Genomic DNA, 14,863 nt, shown 5'->3' on the forward strand with positions numbered 1-14,863 from the left:
TTCATATTAATCACATTGAGAACAGAAGCACAGATTTAACTTTAGAATCCAAATGCTACTGAGCATGTGAACTCATCTGTGATTTATTGTGTAACTACTGACCAAATGATAAAATTTAATAGGTTAAAAGAATAGCATATATTGGGATGCAAATTACCAAATAGCAGAATACTGAATTTTATGAACTTGTAAAGTCAACTTAGCCAAATATTTATTAAGCCCCCTGTGAATGGCAAAGGCACAGATAGTCGAAGCCACTTCCCTGCTCTCATGGCAACACAGATCTCTTACAGAGATAGGACACACACCAATGCAAGATAGCTAAGTAACAAAAAAAGGCAGCACACACTTTCATGCCAAAATAAATGGCCTAGACAATAAGCACTACTGCAGTCCAGGGAGTGGGCAGATGGGGGTTGTGGATACAAGATTGCTTATGTAGAAACCTAACTCCAACTGGTTTTAGCCAAAAAGGAACTTATTATTAGTTCATGAGTATTTGATACCTCTTAGGCACAACCTCAGGTTCTCAGCCTCCCCTTCTCTCCTTCCAGCTGTCACTGCTGTGACTAGATCTGCACAGGCTTTGACTAACATCACACAGATACAATCTGACGTCTCACCTCACACTGTGTCCCTTGCCTCCTGCCTAGGGACCTCCCAGTTGCCACTGAAGTGCATGGCTTCCAATGTCTAAGACCAGAAATATGGGAGAGTTAATGTGCCATGATACGAATCTTGATCAGTGGGAGATAGCAAGCAGTGTATAAATTCTTCATCCTTTCTTTCCTCAAATAGATTGTCCTGGAATGCAATTCCAGGAGGACTGGCTGGCTCAGCAATGCAAAATTTTATTTGTTCTCCCTCCTCCCCTGTCTGATTTCCCTTGTCCCTCATTCCTGCTCCTTGTGCTTTCATTCCCAATTAAAGTGGTAACACAAAGCTTTTTAGCTCTGCTCTTTGGGAGAACCCTGCTTTGACATCCTGAAGCTGAAAGTCCAGATAGAGGTGATTCAGGGCCACAAAGCTTGTTTCCAGGACTTGGTTTTTCTCCATGTTTTGCCTAGGTTACTTGCATCCTCTGACAGCACTCTGCTAATGGCAGTAAGATGGCCTCGGGAACCTCAGATAGGTTCATATCTCATGGGAAAGAGTCCTTATCCCTCATAACTCAGAAATCACGGAACGGAAGGTTATTGGTTTCGATTGGCCTAATAGGTCAGTGGCCATCCCTGAACCCATCACAGTAGCCAGGAGAATGCCATATCCTACTTTTAAACTAAATGGAGGGTCTACAAGGATAAAGAGTGGGAGAGGGATGGATGCTCAAACAAAAATCAGGTCTATTGCAGGAGGAATCAGAATGAACGCTGTTTAAAGTAACAACGAACACGCAGCACAGACAGGAAAGGTAGAGATAAAAGAAATGAGTCTTCCTGAAGCCCCAGTAGAATTCTCCACAGAGAGTTTTTAGGTCTTTCCAAAACCAAAAGATTTTGGCTTATACCATGCCATAGAACTCTTTTGTTTCAAGGTAGATAGAAATACTGGTCTACGGGCAGGGCCTATTATTTCTTTCCTAAAAGACAAAGTATTTCATCTTCAGAATAACCACACAATTGAAGAGCAGCCTACTCTGTGATCAAAGCAACTGCACACCTACTGACAGGACAGTCTGGCATGACATACACTATACTGGGCTCTGGGGTTCAGTGCTTAATAAGACAGGCTCCAAACAGAATTCCAATAATGTCATTTCCCAACTGAAAAAGTAATCAATATCTTCCCATCCATTAAAGCAAAATCTCGACTTTCTAACCCAAGGCCCTCAGTTATCAGTCTTCTGCCCACCCAGCCTTCTCTCTAGATCCTCACCTTCTGAAATTAAACACCAGATGCTCTGAAATGCTTATCCTTTCTCTAATATTCCTTATTCTTCCCTTGGATTAGGCAACTGCAGTCTATGTCAACTGACTATAAGGCACTATAGAGCTTATGTGCCAAGATACAAAAAAAGTATAAGACATGGTACCTGCCCTAAAAAAATAAAAAACTTGAAATTAATCTAACATAGGAGACAGGACATAAATCATGGGAAGTTACACAACCTAAGAATTAAGTAACACCAAGGCATGAGATCTGAGAGACATTTTGAAGGTGGGAATGACAGGTAGGGGTGACTGTATCTGAGAGAAGAGTGTGTTAATAATATTTGTTTATAGTTCGAAAGTAGTTTCACATATTTTCTTACTTGAGCTGAATCAAATTTCTATCAGCTGTAAGAATCAAAGTAAGAGGAGGAGGAGAGGTGAAAGGTCAGGAAAGGAGGGGAAAGGAGAGAGGAAAGGAAGAAGAAAGAAAGACAATGTGAACATCTATGTACTGTGTTACTGCTCACAAAGAATTTTCACCACACCGATGAGGCATCATTTCATTTGATTCTCACACAGATCAGAGGGTAATTATTGCATCTATTTATTACATGAAGGCTAAGACTCAGCACAGTCACGCTGCTGCTGCTGCTAAGTCGCTTCAGTCGTGTCCAACTCTGTGCGACCCCATAGATACTCAACTATTAATGATATCTGGCAGACCAAGATGCAAATACGTATCCTCTGGTCTCAAGTTCATAATTTTTTACTACACTCAACTACAGCTAAGATAGGAAGTTGAGTACGTTCTATGTCAATGAAAGAACATGAGAAGTGAAAAGGGAGTAGCTATCAGTAAATAATGTGAAAAGTGACAGAAAGATCAAGAAGAAGGACAGATTGGGGAAAGATGGTTAGAACTGTTTTGCTTTGCCTTTTATTTTTTAAGCATTTGAGTCAGACTGAAATGTTAAAAAATTAAGATTAGAAATCAAACTTGTAGGCATCAAAATAAATCACATGTTTAAAACATTTGGGCAATTTCTAGACTGAAATTTAAGATACAATCATGTTCAGCCATGTATTTGGCACACAGTATGTGAGATGCTCATACAAATTGAAGAGAAAAACAAAGACCTCTAATGGAAACACAGAAAAAGAGACATGAATAGAAAATTCACTGAAAGAGTAATACAGGCTCTGATAAAATGTGAAAATATGTCATCCTCCATATATTCAAAGAAATGCAAATTAGAACAAAGAGATGCCATTTTATTTATCAAATTATCCAAGAATAGAAAAAAAATATGAAACAGGCAAAATTATACATTAGGAGTATTAAGTAATATAATCGCTCATGAAAGTGGAGAATTATATATTAAGAGCCTTAAAAAAAAAATCCCTTCTCTCTGATCCAGTAAATTCACTTGTAGAACTATCCCAAGTAAATAATCAGGGATGTAGTTAAAGACATATATAAAAATGTTTGATTAAATATGATTATTTTTAATAGAGAAAAATTCTCAACATCCTACATGCTGAGCAATGACTAAATTATCCTAAATCATAGAATGCAGTCATTAACAATGATAACCATGACAATGCTTAATGTCAGGAGAAATTAGAAACAATGTAATGCTAAATGAACTACAGATATGAAACTGCATATGCAGTAGAAACTCATTCAGAAAGAAATGGAGCAGAAGGCTTACAGTGGTTATCACTGTACGGGGAGATTAAAGATGATTACTATTTTCTTATTTCTATTTTCCAAATTTTCTACAATTAGCATTTCAAGGTTTTTTAATGAGAAAGAAACTCTGATATTTTTAGACTTGAAAACATTTGTTTTTTTAAGAATCAAGTTCAGGTTTCCTTAAAAGATGTTAAATTGGTATTTTTGTTGAGAATAAGCTCAGCTGTAAATCATGGAGCATTTAATGTGGATTAGAAAGTAGACCTAACCCAGGCAGTTACTAGGTTTGGTTGGAGCCTTTATCTCTGTGATTATCTTGCATTCTCTTCACAGTTTTATAAGAAGGCTGTTGCAGTGCCTTAACATCAGACTTAACATCAGACTCATGTTAAGGTAGGGAGAAGGTAGACAGTGTCCCAGTGGTGATTTAAAAAAAGATCCCAAATTATTTGTCATTTCCCCCTTGAAAGGTAAGGGTCTATATGCTTTCTTCTTGGATCTAGGCAGGCTTATGATTACTTCAACCAATAGACTATAGCAAAAGTGGTACTTTATGACTTCTGAGGCTGGTTGATAAAAGGCCTTGCAGCTTCCAACAGGCTCTCTTAGAATGTTCATTGTCCAGAAACTCCCTCTTAGGATGCTTTCTCTCACAACCAGCTGCCAGGCTGTGAGAAGCCTAAGCCACAGGGAGAGTTCAGAGGCCATGTGTACATGCTCGAATCAACAGTGCCAACTGAGCCTAGACTTTGGGTCATCCCAGCCCAAATGCTAGACATGTAAGTGAAGAAGCCTCCAGATCCATACTGTCCAATTCAGGAGCTACTGGTCACATGTGGTTATTTATATTTACAATTAATTAAAACTAAATAAAATAAAAGCTTCAGTTCCTCAGTCACACTGAACACATTTCAATTGCTTCATGGGAATAGGGGCTACCATATTGCACAGCACAGATACAGCATCTTTCCATCATTGGAGAAGGCTTCCCAGGTAGTGCTAGTGATTAAAAACAAACACACACACACACTTGCCAATGCAGGAGACATGAGACATGGATTCAATCCCTGAGTTAGGAAGATACCCTGGAGGAGGGGACGGCAACCTACTCCAGTGTTCTTGCCTGGAGAATCCCATGGATGGGGGAGCCTGTTGGGCTATGGTTTATAGCATCACAAAGAGTCAGACAAGACTGAGTGACCTAGCAGGTACCCATGCATCATTGGAGAAAGTTCTATTAGACTATCCCTCTCCAAATGATTCCTGATTAAATTTTCCCAGGTGATTCCTGTTTATGTCTCACTGGCACAACAGTGTCACCCTTACTGCAGTGAAGGCTGGGAAGATAACAGATTTAGCTCTTAGAGCCTCTTTAGTCAGGCAGACAAGAGGAAGAAGGGGAGAGGGCATGGGAAATGGGTGACGCAGCAACAATGCCTGCTACCACTGTGTGTGTGTGTGTGTGTGTGCACGCGCGTGCTGTGCTTAGTCACTCAGTACTGTGTGTGTGTGTGTGTGTGTGCGCACGTGCTGAGCTTAGTCACTCAGTACTGTGTGTGTGTGTGCGCGCGTGCTGTGCTTAGTCGCTCAGTAGTGTCCGACTCTTTGAGACCCCATGGACTGAAGTCCGCCAAGCTCCTCTGTCCATGGGGATTCTCCAGGCAAGAATACTGGAATGGGTAGCCTTTCCCTTCTCCAGATATATATATAAATATATCTCTCCAGAATTGCAGGGTCATGTTATCTAGTTCATAAAATAGAATTATGTATATATTTCTATTTTAAGCAGCACTGCGTAATAGTAGATGCAATCTATGCTTTAAATGTATATATTATTTTAATATTTTCAATTTTCCTTAACCTAGTGTGCCATGGATGAAATCTATTATTCATATATTTAAAGTAATAACATTGGCTTATGGAGACTTTAAATAAATGTGCTTTTTACTTAGAAATGTTGTGAACACTGTATCACTCCTAGAATTTGCAACTATAATCTCTTGCTAAGATCAAAATCCTCATTCTTGGCTAATAAAAAGAAATTTCAAAATTTTGTTTGGGTTTTTGTTCATCAAGATAATAGGAAGAAAGCAAGTTATAAGAAGACATTCTATCAGACCAAATTGCCTGTTCCAAAGATAAATGGGTTTGTTCAATGTTATCTAGTTATAATTATAAATGTGTGTGTCCCCATCTCTTGGAGAATGTATGGCCCTCCTCTACTAATCCATTTGAGAAATCATAGGAAACCACACTGAGGTTCCCTAAGTCATAAGTCCATACCTTCTTTTGGGAAATGTTCAGGAAAGAATTGGTATACTTGGCTTTTAATAACACAATGATCAGCTTAAAATTGTTCCTTATTAACAATTTTTTAAAATGTGCATGCTATGGTTTATGTTACATGACTGTCTAAAAGAAATGAATAACCATAATGATATGAACGCCATTATATTTGCATATTGCCTAATTTTCAAGAAAACATAAAAGTTGATTCCCTAGACTCAAAAATGAGCCTTAGTAAATACAGATCATGTGGTGGTGATTCGTCCATAATCTTGTCTCAGTTTGCAAGGAAGCACAATGAGAATTAGAAAGTTTAGGACACATCTCTCTCAGAAATCAGGTGAGGTTTGTGTATGTGTGTTTATATGTGTGAATGAGATAATAATTCAGGATACTTTTAAGAACCATTGGAACTTTATCTGTCTGTCTCTCTCATTTTTTTTTGGCTGCACCAGGGGCCTTGCTGAATCTCAGTTTCCCCAGAAGGGATTGAACCCAGGCCTGGTAGTGAAAGCACCAAGTCCTAACCACCGGACCACCAGGGAGTTTCTTGGAATTTGCCAAACAATCACTTTATTGTAAGGCACTGCTCCAGGAGTTGTGTGGAATGCAGAGATGTGAAAGGGAAGGGCTGTGATTTTCAGTGACTATCACTTGCCCAGACAGAGGAATACCTGTTGGTTTGTGATACCACCTGAAGGTTAATAATATCAAATTCCTTTCAAATACCTATTTAGCAGTCTACTCCCCTACACAATTCCAAAGTAAGTGTTAAATAGCAATAAACTGTACGTAGGATCCTTTAAAGGGCAAAACTTGAAAAAAGGGAATTTTATACCTTGTGACTGGCAATATTGGAAGGATATGAATCTGGTTTTCTTTGTATTTGCAATCTATATTTGGAAAAGAACTGCATTAAATACTTTAGAGGCATTGAGTTTTAAATGTGGATTTTTTTAATTGAACGAGTTAAGAGATTAGTTAATCCAATAAATATTTATAGATGAGAGAACTAAAAGTTGATAAAAATGGGTGAAATTCAAATTTCCCAGTATCTGCTCTTCAGTACTTTTTCTTATGTGCCATTGGTATTTATTTATGTGTTTTTTTATTTATGTTTGGTTTGAAACATTCTCATACCCTTGAGCAGCAATAACATGCTGTAAATCTAAATTTCTGATTTAAAAATTCTATTTACCACTAGTAATATTTAATTAATACCTATCAGATGGCTGCTCTCAAATTTTAAACCTGGGATTATAGATTGGGAGCATTCAGAAAAGAGAATCTGTGTTTTCCCTTTAGAGAATTCTTGAAAAGTATAAATAAACTTGAACAAAAGTACAATTCATCTATCTAGCTAGATACATTAATCTCAGTCAAGCATAATATGCTCCTCAAATATAGTGATGTATTTCCAAATTACAAATCAAGATGCATGGCTAATTCATGGTCCTGAATTCTGGATATTTGGTACAACATTACTGGCCTAATGGTAAGAGAAATTAGGCTCTGGAGAACACGAAAAATCACCTGTTTCTCTGGATAAACTGTTTCCCAGATAGCCTATATTCTTGTAATTTCTGTGCTCAATTAAATATAAAATTAAAATAAAATTAAAAAAACACATGGAATTAATATTCACTATGGAAAAAAATACAAGTGAGCAAAAGGAAGACAACACTGAACGAATAATATAAATTTTTTTGATGCAGAGGAAAGGATGTTTTAATTTAAAATGTTTTCATACTCACAACCAAATCTCACTCTTCCTCGTTAACAACTGAAAAACCCAAACACTAAAACAGAACTTGAATAAAACTTCTATTTTTAAAAAATGTTGCCCAAGTTTTAGAAATGCAATAAAAAAATTGGTCATCGGACCACTCCCACCCTCAACCTATTTCACAAACCCATCTTCCCTCCTCCTCTTACACACTTTGAGGCTTTAGAAATACCCTTTTTCAATTCTGTTCCTTCTAAAAGGTGAGCAGAGCGGGGCAATAAAGTCAGGTTGGAGGGGAAAAGCCACGACGAGATTTTGCGTCCATAAAGAGAGTTTGTGCCCGAACAGCGCAGCTGGTCTACATAGCTGGTTGAGCCAACACCCCACTGTTCGGTGAACTGCGATTTAACTTCCTTATGGTAGTTTCAGAGTGCCGGCCTCTCCGTTTTGAGGGGAAGGCGGAGACCCACTTGTTTTCCCAGGAAGCACTTCTTGAAGTGCACAGGAATGGGGCGAGGGGAAGGCCAGGTGACCGGCCTTTCATTCCTTGCTTCTCTTTCTCCTACCCTTCTCTCCGCGTAGACTTTCTCTCCGCCTTTCCCTGTGCAAATTTGACGTCGGTCTCCTGGATACCAGACAGCCAATAGCCTGTCGCTAAGGGAGAAGGGTGGCCAATCAGGCGTCGTTGCTACCCGTTAGTAATATTTTTAGCCGGAGAGGGACTCTCGGTTCCACTCCCAGTGTAACTTCGTGTATTTCTCTGCTGCAGGTTGTGGAAAAGAGAGCTTGCCCGCCCCCTTTGAGGCCCTCTTTCCCCGCTCCCTGTGTACTCGCCCAGATTTCAAATGAAACTTATCTTAAACGCAAAACACAAGAAGGCACCGTGTTTATTATGTGTATTTACGTTAAGGTAGGCGCTAGAAATAAACGCATGCGTATATATGCACATATACGTACACAATTTGGCATGGAGGCCTGGATTGGGACATTCGGAATAAAATGTGGTTCTTCTTAGTCTCAAGCCACCCCCACATCCGAGTTGCTGCCGGGTCGCACGGGGAGGTCTGGTGTGGGATGCGGAGGCAGTTAAACTGTCACCTAGGCGGGAGGTGTGGCCAGGTGGTCTCCCTTCCCCACCCCCAGCCTGGCACGGCAACTTTGGGTTCTGCAGTTGCCCCTCTGTGAATGGCAGTTGGCCTAGGCCCTTGAGGTGATTAATATTCAATCAGTACAAGAGTCCCTCTCACAGTTCCCCCTTTTTCTGGACTCTCCTGGGTGCAATGGAGGCTGATACTTGTTAGCGCGTCAACGAGTGGGCTTTTCCTCGGCCACAATCCCACATTCTTTGTCCATTCTCCCCTCCCTCTCGGGGTCTTGGGCTCTTCTCCCTGTTCACCTCGCCGCGACGCCCCCAGCTTCGCTCCCCTCCCCCCTCCTCCACAGTTCTCCGCCTAGACCTAGAGTCGGCCGCCCCAAACCACTTCTGTCGCCCTCTCTGGCATGTCTCTCCCCCAATCCCTTTCCAAATTTTCTCTTAATCCCGCCCACAGTGTCTGGCAGATCATCGGTTCATTGGCCACCCTGGAGACCAAGAGGTGTGGCCTTGCCCACCCGGCCCTCCGCGGCCTGTCAGGACTTGGGCAGGCGGGACTTGACCAATGGCGTCCGGGGGCAGGGCAGGGGCGGAGCCAGCGGCCTGGGTCTAGGGTACCGGCTGGGAGGGCGGGGAATGGTGACGCCACCCGGAGCTGTGTGACGCGGGGCGGGCGCGCGCATCCCTACGGGAGGGGGTGGGGGTGGGGAGAATATAAAACGAGAGGCGGGGCGCGCGCCGCAGCAGAAAGAGTGAAGCTCTGGCCCGGCGTGGAGTGGGCGCTCTACGGGGACACTAGACCGGGCACCCTGGGCCGGGCACCGGGCTGTGTGGAGAAGTGAGCGGGCTCGCCTGACTCCGTCCTTGCCACCCCGAGCCAGAAGGGGCGAATTCCTGAGGTCCCGGTCCTCCGCAGCCTCCTCCCGGCGGCGTCGGCGTGCAGTCTGCCCGGCCACTTCGTCGTCGCCGACCCTTCCTTGCCCCCGCCCCGCCTCCCCTTCTCCGCCCAGCGGCCGGGTCTGTGGTGGAAGCAGCCCGTAAGTATCCAGGGGCGGCGGACGGGCTTAAGAGGAGGAGGAGAGGCAGCGGCTTCGAGCCCCGGGCCCTCGGGGCTCGGGATGGCGGCGTCGCGGCCCGGGCGCGGTGGGGACCGGCTCCCGACACCCGGTCTGAGGCGGCTCCTAGGGTCTCCGGCGCGCCCCGGAGGCGGGGCTGGCCGGCAAGTCGGGCTCGGCCGGGCAGGGTCACCGGGGAAGGGCTGTCCGGGGCGAGCTGAAGGGGATCGGGGGTTGAGGCGCCCAGGAGCAGCGGCGAGCTCGAGGGGAACGCAGGAGTCCGCGGGGCCGCCGGGCCTGAAAATGGTGCCGAGGAGCTGGTGCTCCCCGGACTCTGGCTGGGTCCCAGGAACCTCGGAGTGGGGGGCAGGGAGCGGCGGGTCGGGTTACGGCGGGGGGAGGGGAGCGGCTGACCTGGTGCGACCGGCGCCGCGACCCGCCGGGTGTCCAGCCCCCGGCCCCGAGTGGTCCCTTTTCCATTTCTCGTCGCTTTCCTCCACCACCTCCTCCTCTCGCTGCTGCTGCAGCGCTTGGCTCCGAAGGCTGTGAGCAGAAATCTAATGAGACCCAACTGGCTGTTTATGTAATTCTTCATGCTCCCGTCTTTAAGGCGTTGCTTTGAAACTACCTTTCTCCGAGCCTGAATTTCGCTCGACTGCACCTTCACGCAATTTGGCTTAATCAGCTGCCTTTGCCAGCACACGAGCTTGGAAAGTGTTGGTAGTTTGGGGGCAGCCTGGGATTCTTTCCCCTTTATCACCACGAGTATGAAAAATGAAACAGATGGGTTAATACCAGCTTGATTTTTTTAATGTCCTTTTAAATCAACCCAAGTGTACAGATAGATCCCTTTTGCAAATATCTTGTTTGCCCTTGATCTTTCCTTATCCCCACCCAGTGCTGATCCAGCAAACGTTTAAAGGTCGACCTTATCGTACATGCCTCTTATCGTGAGAGAGGGAGTTGGTTTTGAAAATCAGAATAAAACTCAGAAACCCTACCCTTTAAACAGAATAATCAGTAGAGTTTGAAGTTGTTTCTTTTGTTATACTTGATGAACAAGAAGTATTTTCAGATTTAGAAAAATATACATTAAATAGTATAGAGAAGAGGTTGTATCATGTACTTTGAAAATTTTCCTTACATCTCACATTTTGGGATTGTTGGACAATAAAGCAGATTTAAGCAGTATATGTCCAAAATGAACTGAAATACAGAATTCATTTCTAAGCTAGTGAATAGGAGTATGACCAACGTTTAAAACAAGCATATATAGGTATGTAGACAGATGTGCTTAGTATGGTTTCTAATAAATATTCTTTTGAGAACTGCAAGAAGGAAAAGAGGGAATATGCTGTATATTCTGAAAGTGTTTTTCCTCTTAGAACTCTATTCAGAAACAGAAAGTAAATATGAGGGTTTTGTTTTGCACATTTTAAACTGTAGATCTCGTTTTCCTGAGATTTTGGTCTTCAATAGACAATTTTCTGTTGGTAAGTTCATACATTTTGTATTGATTAGATTTTTCAGACTTTCTAGCGTATTAGACTTTTTCAAAACTGAAATTACTCTGGGGGTAAAAAAAAGGTTGTGGAACTTAACGTTTATCTTACGTGGACATGTTTTCTTTTGTTTTCTATGTTTTCTTTAAGGAACAAGACCACTTGAGGTGAAGGATATCTACTAATACCAGCACTTTGAATGAAAATTTGTTTCTCTGCCACAAACTGAACTCTTTTGTGTGTATCTAGGGGGGAGTTGGAAACACAAACCTAATTTTGTGGCATAGCAGCTATGCAGCTTGAAATCCAAGTAGCACTAAATTTTATTATTTCATATCTGTATAATAAGCTTCCCAGAAGACGTGTCAACATTTTTGGTGAAGAGCTTGAAAGACTTCTTAAGAAGAAATATGAAGGGCACTGGTATCCTGAAAAGCCATACAAAGGATCAGGGTTTAGATGTATACACATCGGGGAGAAAGTGGACCCGGTGATTGAACAGGCATCCAAAGAGAGTGGTTTGGACATTGATGATGTACGTGGCAATCTGCCACAGGATCTCAGTGTTTGGATCGACCCGTTTGAGGTTTCCTACCAGATCGGTGAAAAGGGACCAGTGAAGGTGCTTTATGTGGATGATAATAATGAAAATGGATGCGAGTTGGATAAGGAGATCAAAAACAGCTTTAACCCAGAGGCCCAGGTTTTTATGCCCATAAGTGACCCAGCCTCGTCAGTGTCCAGCTCTCCGTCACCTCCTTTTGGTCACTCTGCTGCTGTAAGCCCCACCTTCATGCCCCGGTCCACTCAGCCTTTAACCTTTACTACTGCCACTTTCGCTGCCACCAAGTTTGGCTCTACCAAAATGAAGAATAGTGGCCGCAGCAACAAGGTTGCACGCACTTCTCCTATTAACCTCGGCTTGAATGTGAATGACCTCTTGAAGCAGAAAGCCATCTCTTCCTCAATGCACTCTCTGTATGGGCTTGGCCTGGGTAACCAGCAGCAGCCGCAGCAACAGCAGCAGCCATCCCAGCCGCCACCACCACCACAGCAGCAGCAACAGCAGAAAACCTCTGCTCTTTCTCCTAATGCCAAGGAATTTATTTTTCCTAATATGCAGGGTCAAGGTAGTAGTACCAATGGAATGTTCCCAGGTGACAGCCCCCTTAACCTCAGTCCTCTCCAGTACAGTAATGCCTTTGATGTATTTGCGGCCTATGGAGGCCTCAACGAGAAGTCTTTTGTAGATGGCTTGAATTTTAGCTTAAATAACATGCAGTATTCTAACCAGCAATTCCAGCCTGTTATGGCTAACTGAAAAAAGAAAAAAATGTACAAGTTAAAATGGTTGGGCCCAAGGGGGATTTTTTTTTAATAACCTCCTTGAGTTGTTTTTTTTTTTTTAAAGCTTATAGTAAGGATACATTCAAGCTTGGTTACAAAAATAAAACATGCATCATTTTTCATTACCAACCAAGCACAAAGTTATTTTATACTGACTGTATATTTTAAAGTATACTCTCAGATATGGCCTCTTACAGTATTTAAGATATAGCAAGGACATGGCTGATTTTTTTTTTTATAAAAAATTGGCACTAATAAGTGGGTTTATTGGTCTTTTCTAATTGTATAATTTAATTTAGTACAAAGTTTGTAAAATATCAGAGGATATATATATTGTTTCTACGACATGGTATTGCATTTATATCTTTTTACTACAGTGATCTGTGACAGCAGCTTCATGTTGTATTTTTTTTACTGAAATTGTAAAATATCCATCTCAAAGACATCACCTATTCTAAAAATTGTGTACAGGATACTCCTTTAGTGGTGGAATTAAAATGTACAAATATTTGCTTTTTCAAAAAAAAGTATTTTCTGTTAAAGTTTAAAAATTTTTGCTATATATTATGGAAGAAAATGTAATCGTAAATATTAATTTTGTACCTATATTGTGCAATACTTGAAAAAATGGTATAAAAGTATTTTGAGTCAGTGTCTTACATGTTAAGAGGGACTGAAATAGTTTATATTAAGTTTGTATTAAAATTCTTTAAAATTAAAAACATTTATTGTGGTCTTTCTTTTTAAGTCTTTGCCAAAGATCTAATTCTGGAATTATGTTGTAAATGCTGATACAGCAGAAAGATCTGACTCATTGAATCACAAAGTTATAATGGAAAGCAGTTGCTCTACTAGGGCACAGATAGTAGCTTGCCATATAAAAAGTTGTGCTTAACCTGAGCATCGCTTGGGACAGCTTTGTTTTTAGCAACTAACTGTCCACATGTCTCCCTGCAACAAGGGTGGTGTGCTTAAGGCAAGTCAACCTTATTAAAATTGTGTTACACTAACATCTAAGATGGAGTCAGGTGAGAATTTATTTGAAATGTATATGGAGAAGGAAATCATTGGATCAGTTTTCTATTTCTGCATGGGAGATGAATAGGTCAGAAAACTTGCTTGACAAAGCAGCTCACCTGACTACTTAAAAAAGATGATTTAGGTCTGTTTTTACTGATCCTTACACTTAAAGACTAGTCATTGTAACTGGAGAATTTATGATTAACATCTATTCAAAATTGGACAGGTTGTTAAATATTAGTATTTCCATGCATTTTCCTATCAAAGTTTACACACAGGTTTTGGGTTGGTTTTTTCCTAGTTTGGTACTTCAAAGATTAGTCATAATGTGTCAAATTGTAGTGGCTCCTTAAGGAGGGAGGTTTGGTTTTGTTTTGTTTTAGCCCAGGAGTTGCAAGGGTGAGACACATTGTTAAAATAATGAATCATTTCACTGTTTGAATGTCCATTGATACAGTGTTGACATTAGAAAATTGTCTTGAATTGGAATAACTTTCTCTGCTTTTTTAGTGAGAAACCAGCACTGTCCAGGTTACTTGTGAAATAAATTTGGTCTCAAATGAGTTTTTTTTAGACACCAGTGTACAGAAGCCTTTTGTCTGTTACCCTTGTAATTTAGAGGAATAAAATGTTTTAAGGAAACAAGCCCTGAAAACAACAGAGCTAAGCTGTTCTGTCAGCTCTATGGTGAGGCCTTTGTCCATTAGTGGACAGAATGAGGTTATGAAGAAGTATTGAGATAGCGACTGGAAATGGGAGAGATTTTTCTTCGTACGCTATCAATTATGTGCTTTTGTGATCAAGTTTGAAAAGCTGTAAAAGAACGATCAGAGTAACAGTTTTAAATACTAGTTTCTGCTAGAAACTTGGATAAAGTTATAGGCTTAACTTGGAAGAAAACTAGTATCTTTATAAATGAAGAAAGGCTCAAGTTAACTTTTTCTAAAAGCAACTGGCCAATAGACACAAAATAGAGTTTGTAACAATCAAGAACACTAATACATATATTCAGGGCTTCTTCCCTGGTAGTTCAGATGGTAAGGAATCTGCTTGCAATGCAGGAGACCAGGGTTTGATCCCTGAGCAACCCACTCCAGTATTCCTGCCTGAAGAATTCCATGGACAGAGGAGCCTGGTGGGCTACAGTTCATGGGGTCGCAAAGTCAGATGCGACTAACACACACAATATGTATGTATTCATATTTTAAATAATTGAACTTAATGTATGACTTTCATATCTTGGGTATGTGTGTACTGACAAAAAATC

The 14,863-nt window shown here is 41.5% G+C and overlaps 1 protein-coding gene across 1 annotated transcript; it reads left to right on the top strand.

Annotated features, from left to right (window-relative positions):
• Window positions 1-9,402: 9,402 nt before the first annotated feature.
• Window positions 9,403-14,346, top strand: TOB1 (transducer of ERBB2, 1). The gene is made up of 2 exons (XM_055407545.2): window positions 9,403-9,709; window positions 11,380-14,346. Exon 2 carries the CDS (start codon window positions 11,522-11,524, stop codon window positions 12,548-12,550), a length of 1,029 nt encoding a protein of 342 aa, XP_055263520.1. The 5' UTR covers window positions 9,403-9,709; window positions 11,380-11,521; the 3' UTR covers window positions 12,551-14,346.
• The last annotated feature ends 517 nt before the right edge of the window (window positions 14,347-14,863 follow it).

The sequence above is a fragment of the Moschus berezovskii genome, chromosome 20 (genome assembly GCF_049115385.1).
Source record: "Moschus berezovskii isolate FMDL1 chromosome 20, NW_MosBer_1.0, whole genome shotgun sequence".
In the NCBI taxonomy this organism is placed as follows: Eukaryota; Metazoa; Chordata; class Mammalia; order Artiodactyla; family Moschidae; genus Moschus; species Moschus berezovskii.

Excerpts from the sequence above, each read along its gene's own strand:
- TOB1 (XM_055407545.2), top strand. The coding sequence starts at position 11,522 with ATGCAGCTTGAAATCCAAGTAGCACTAAATTTTATTATTTCATATCTG.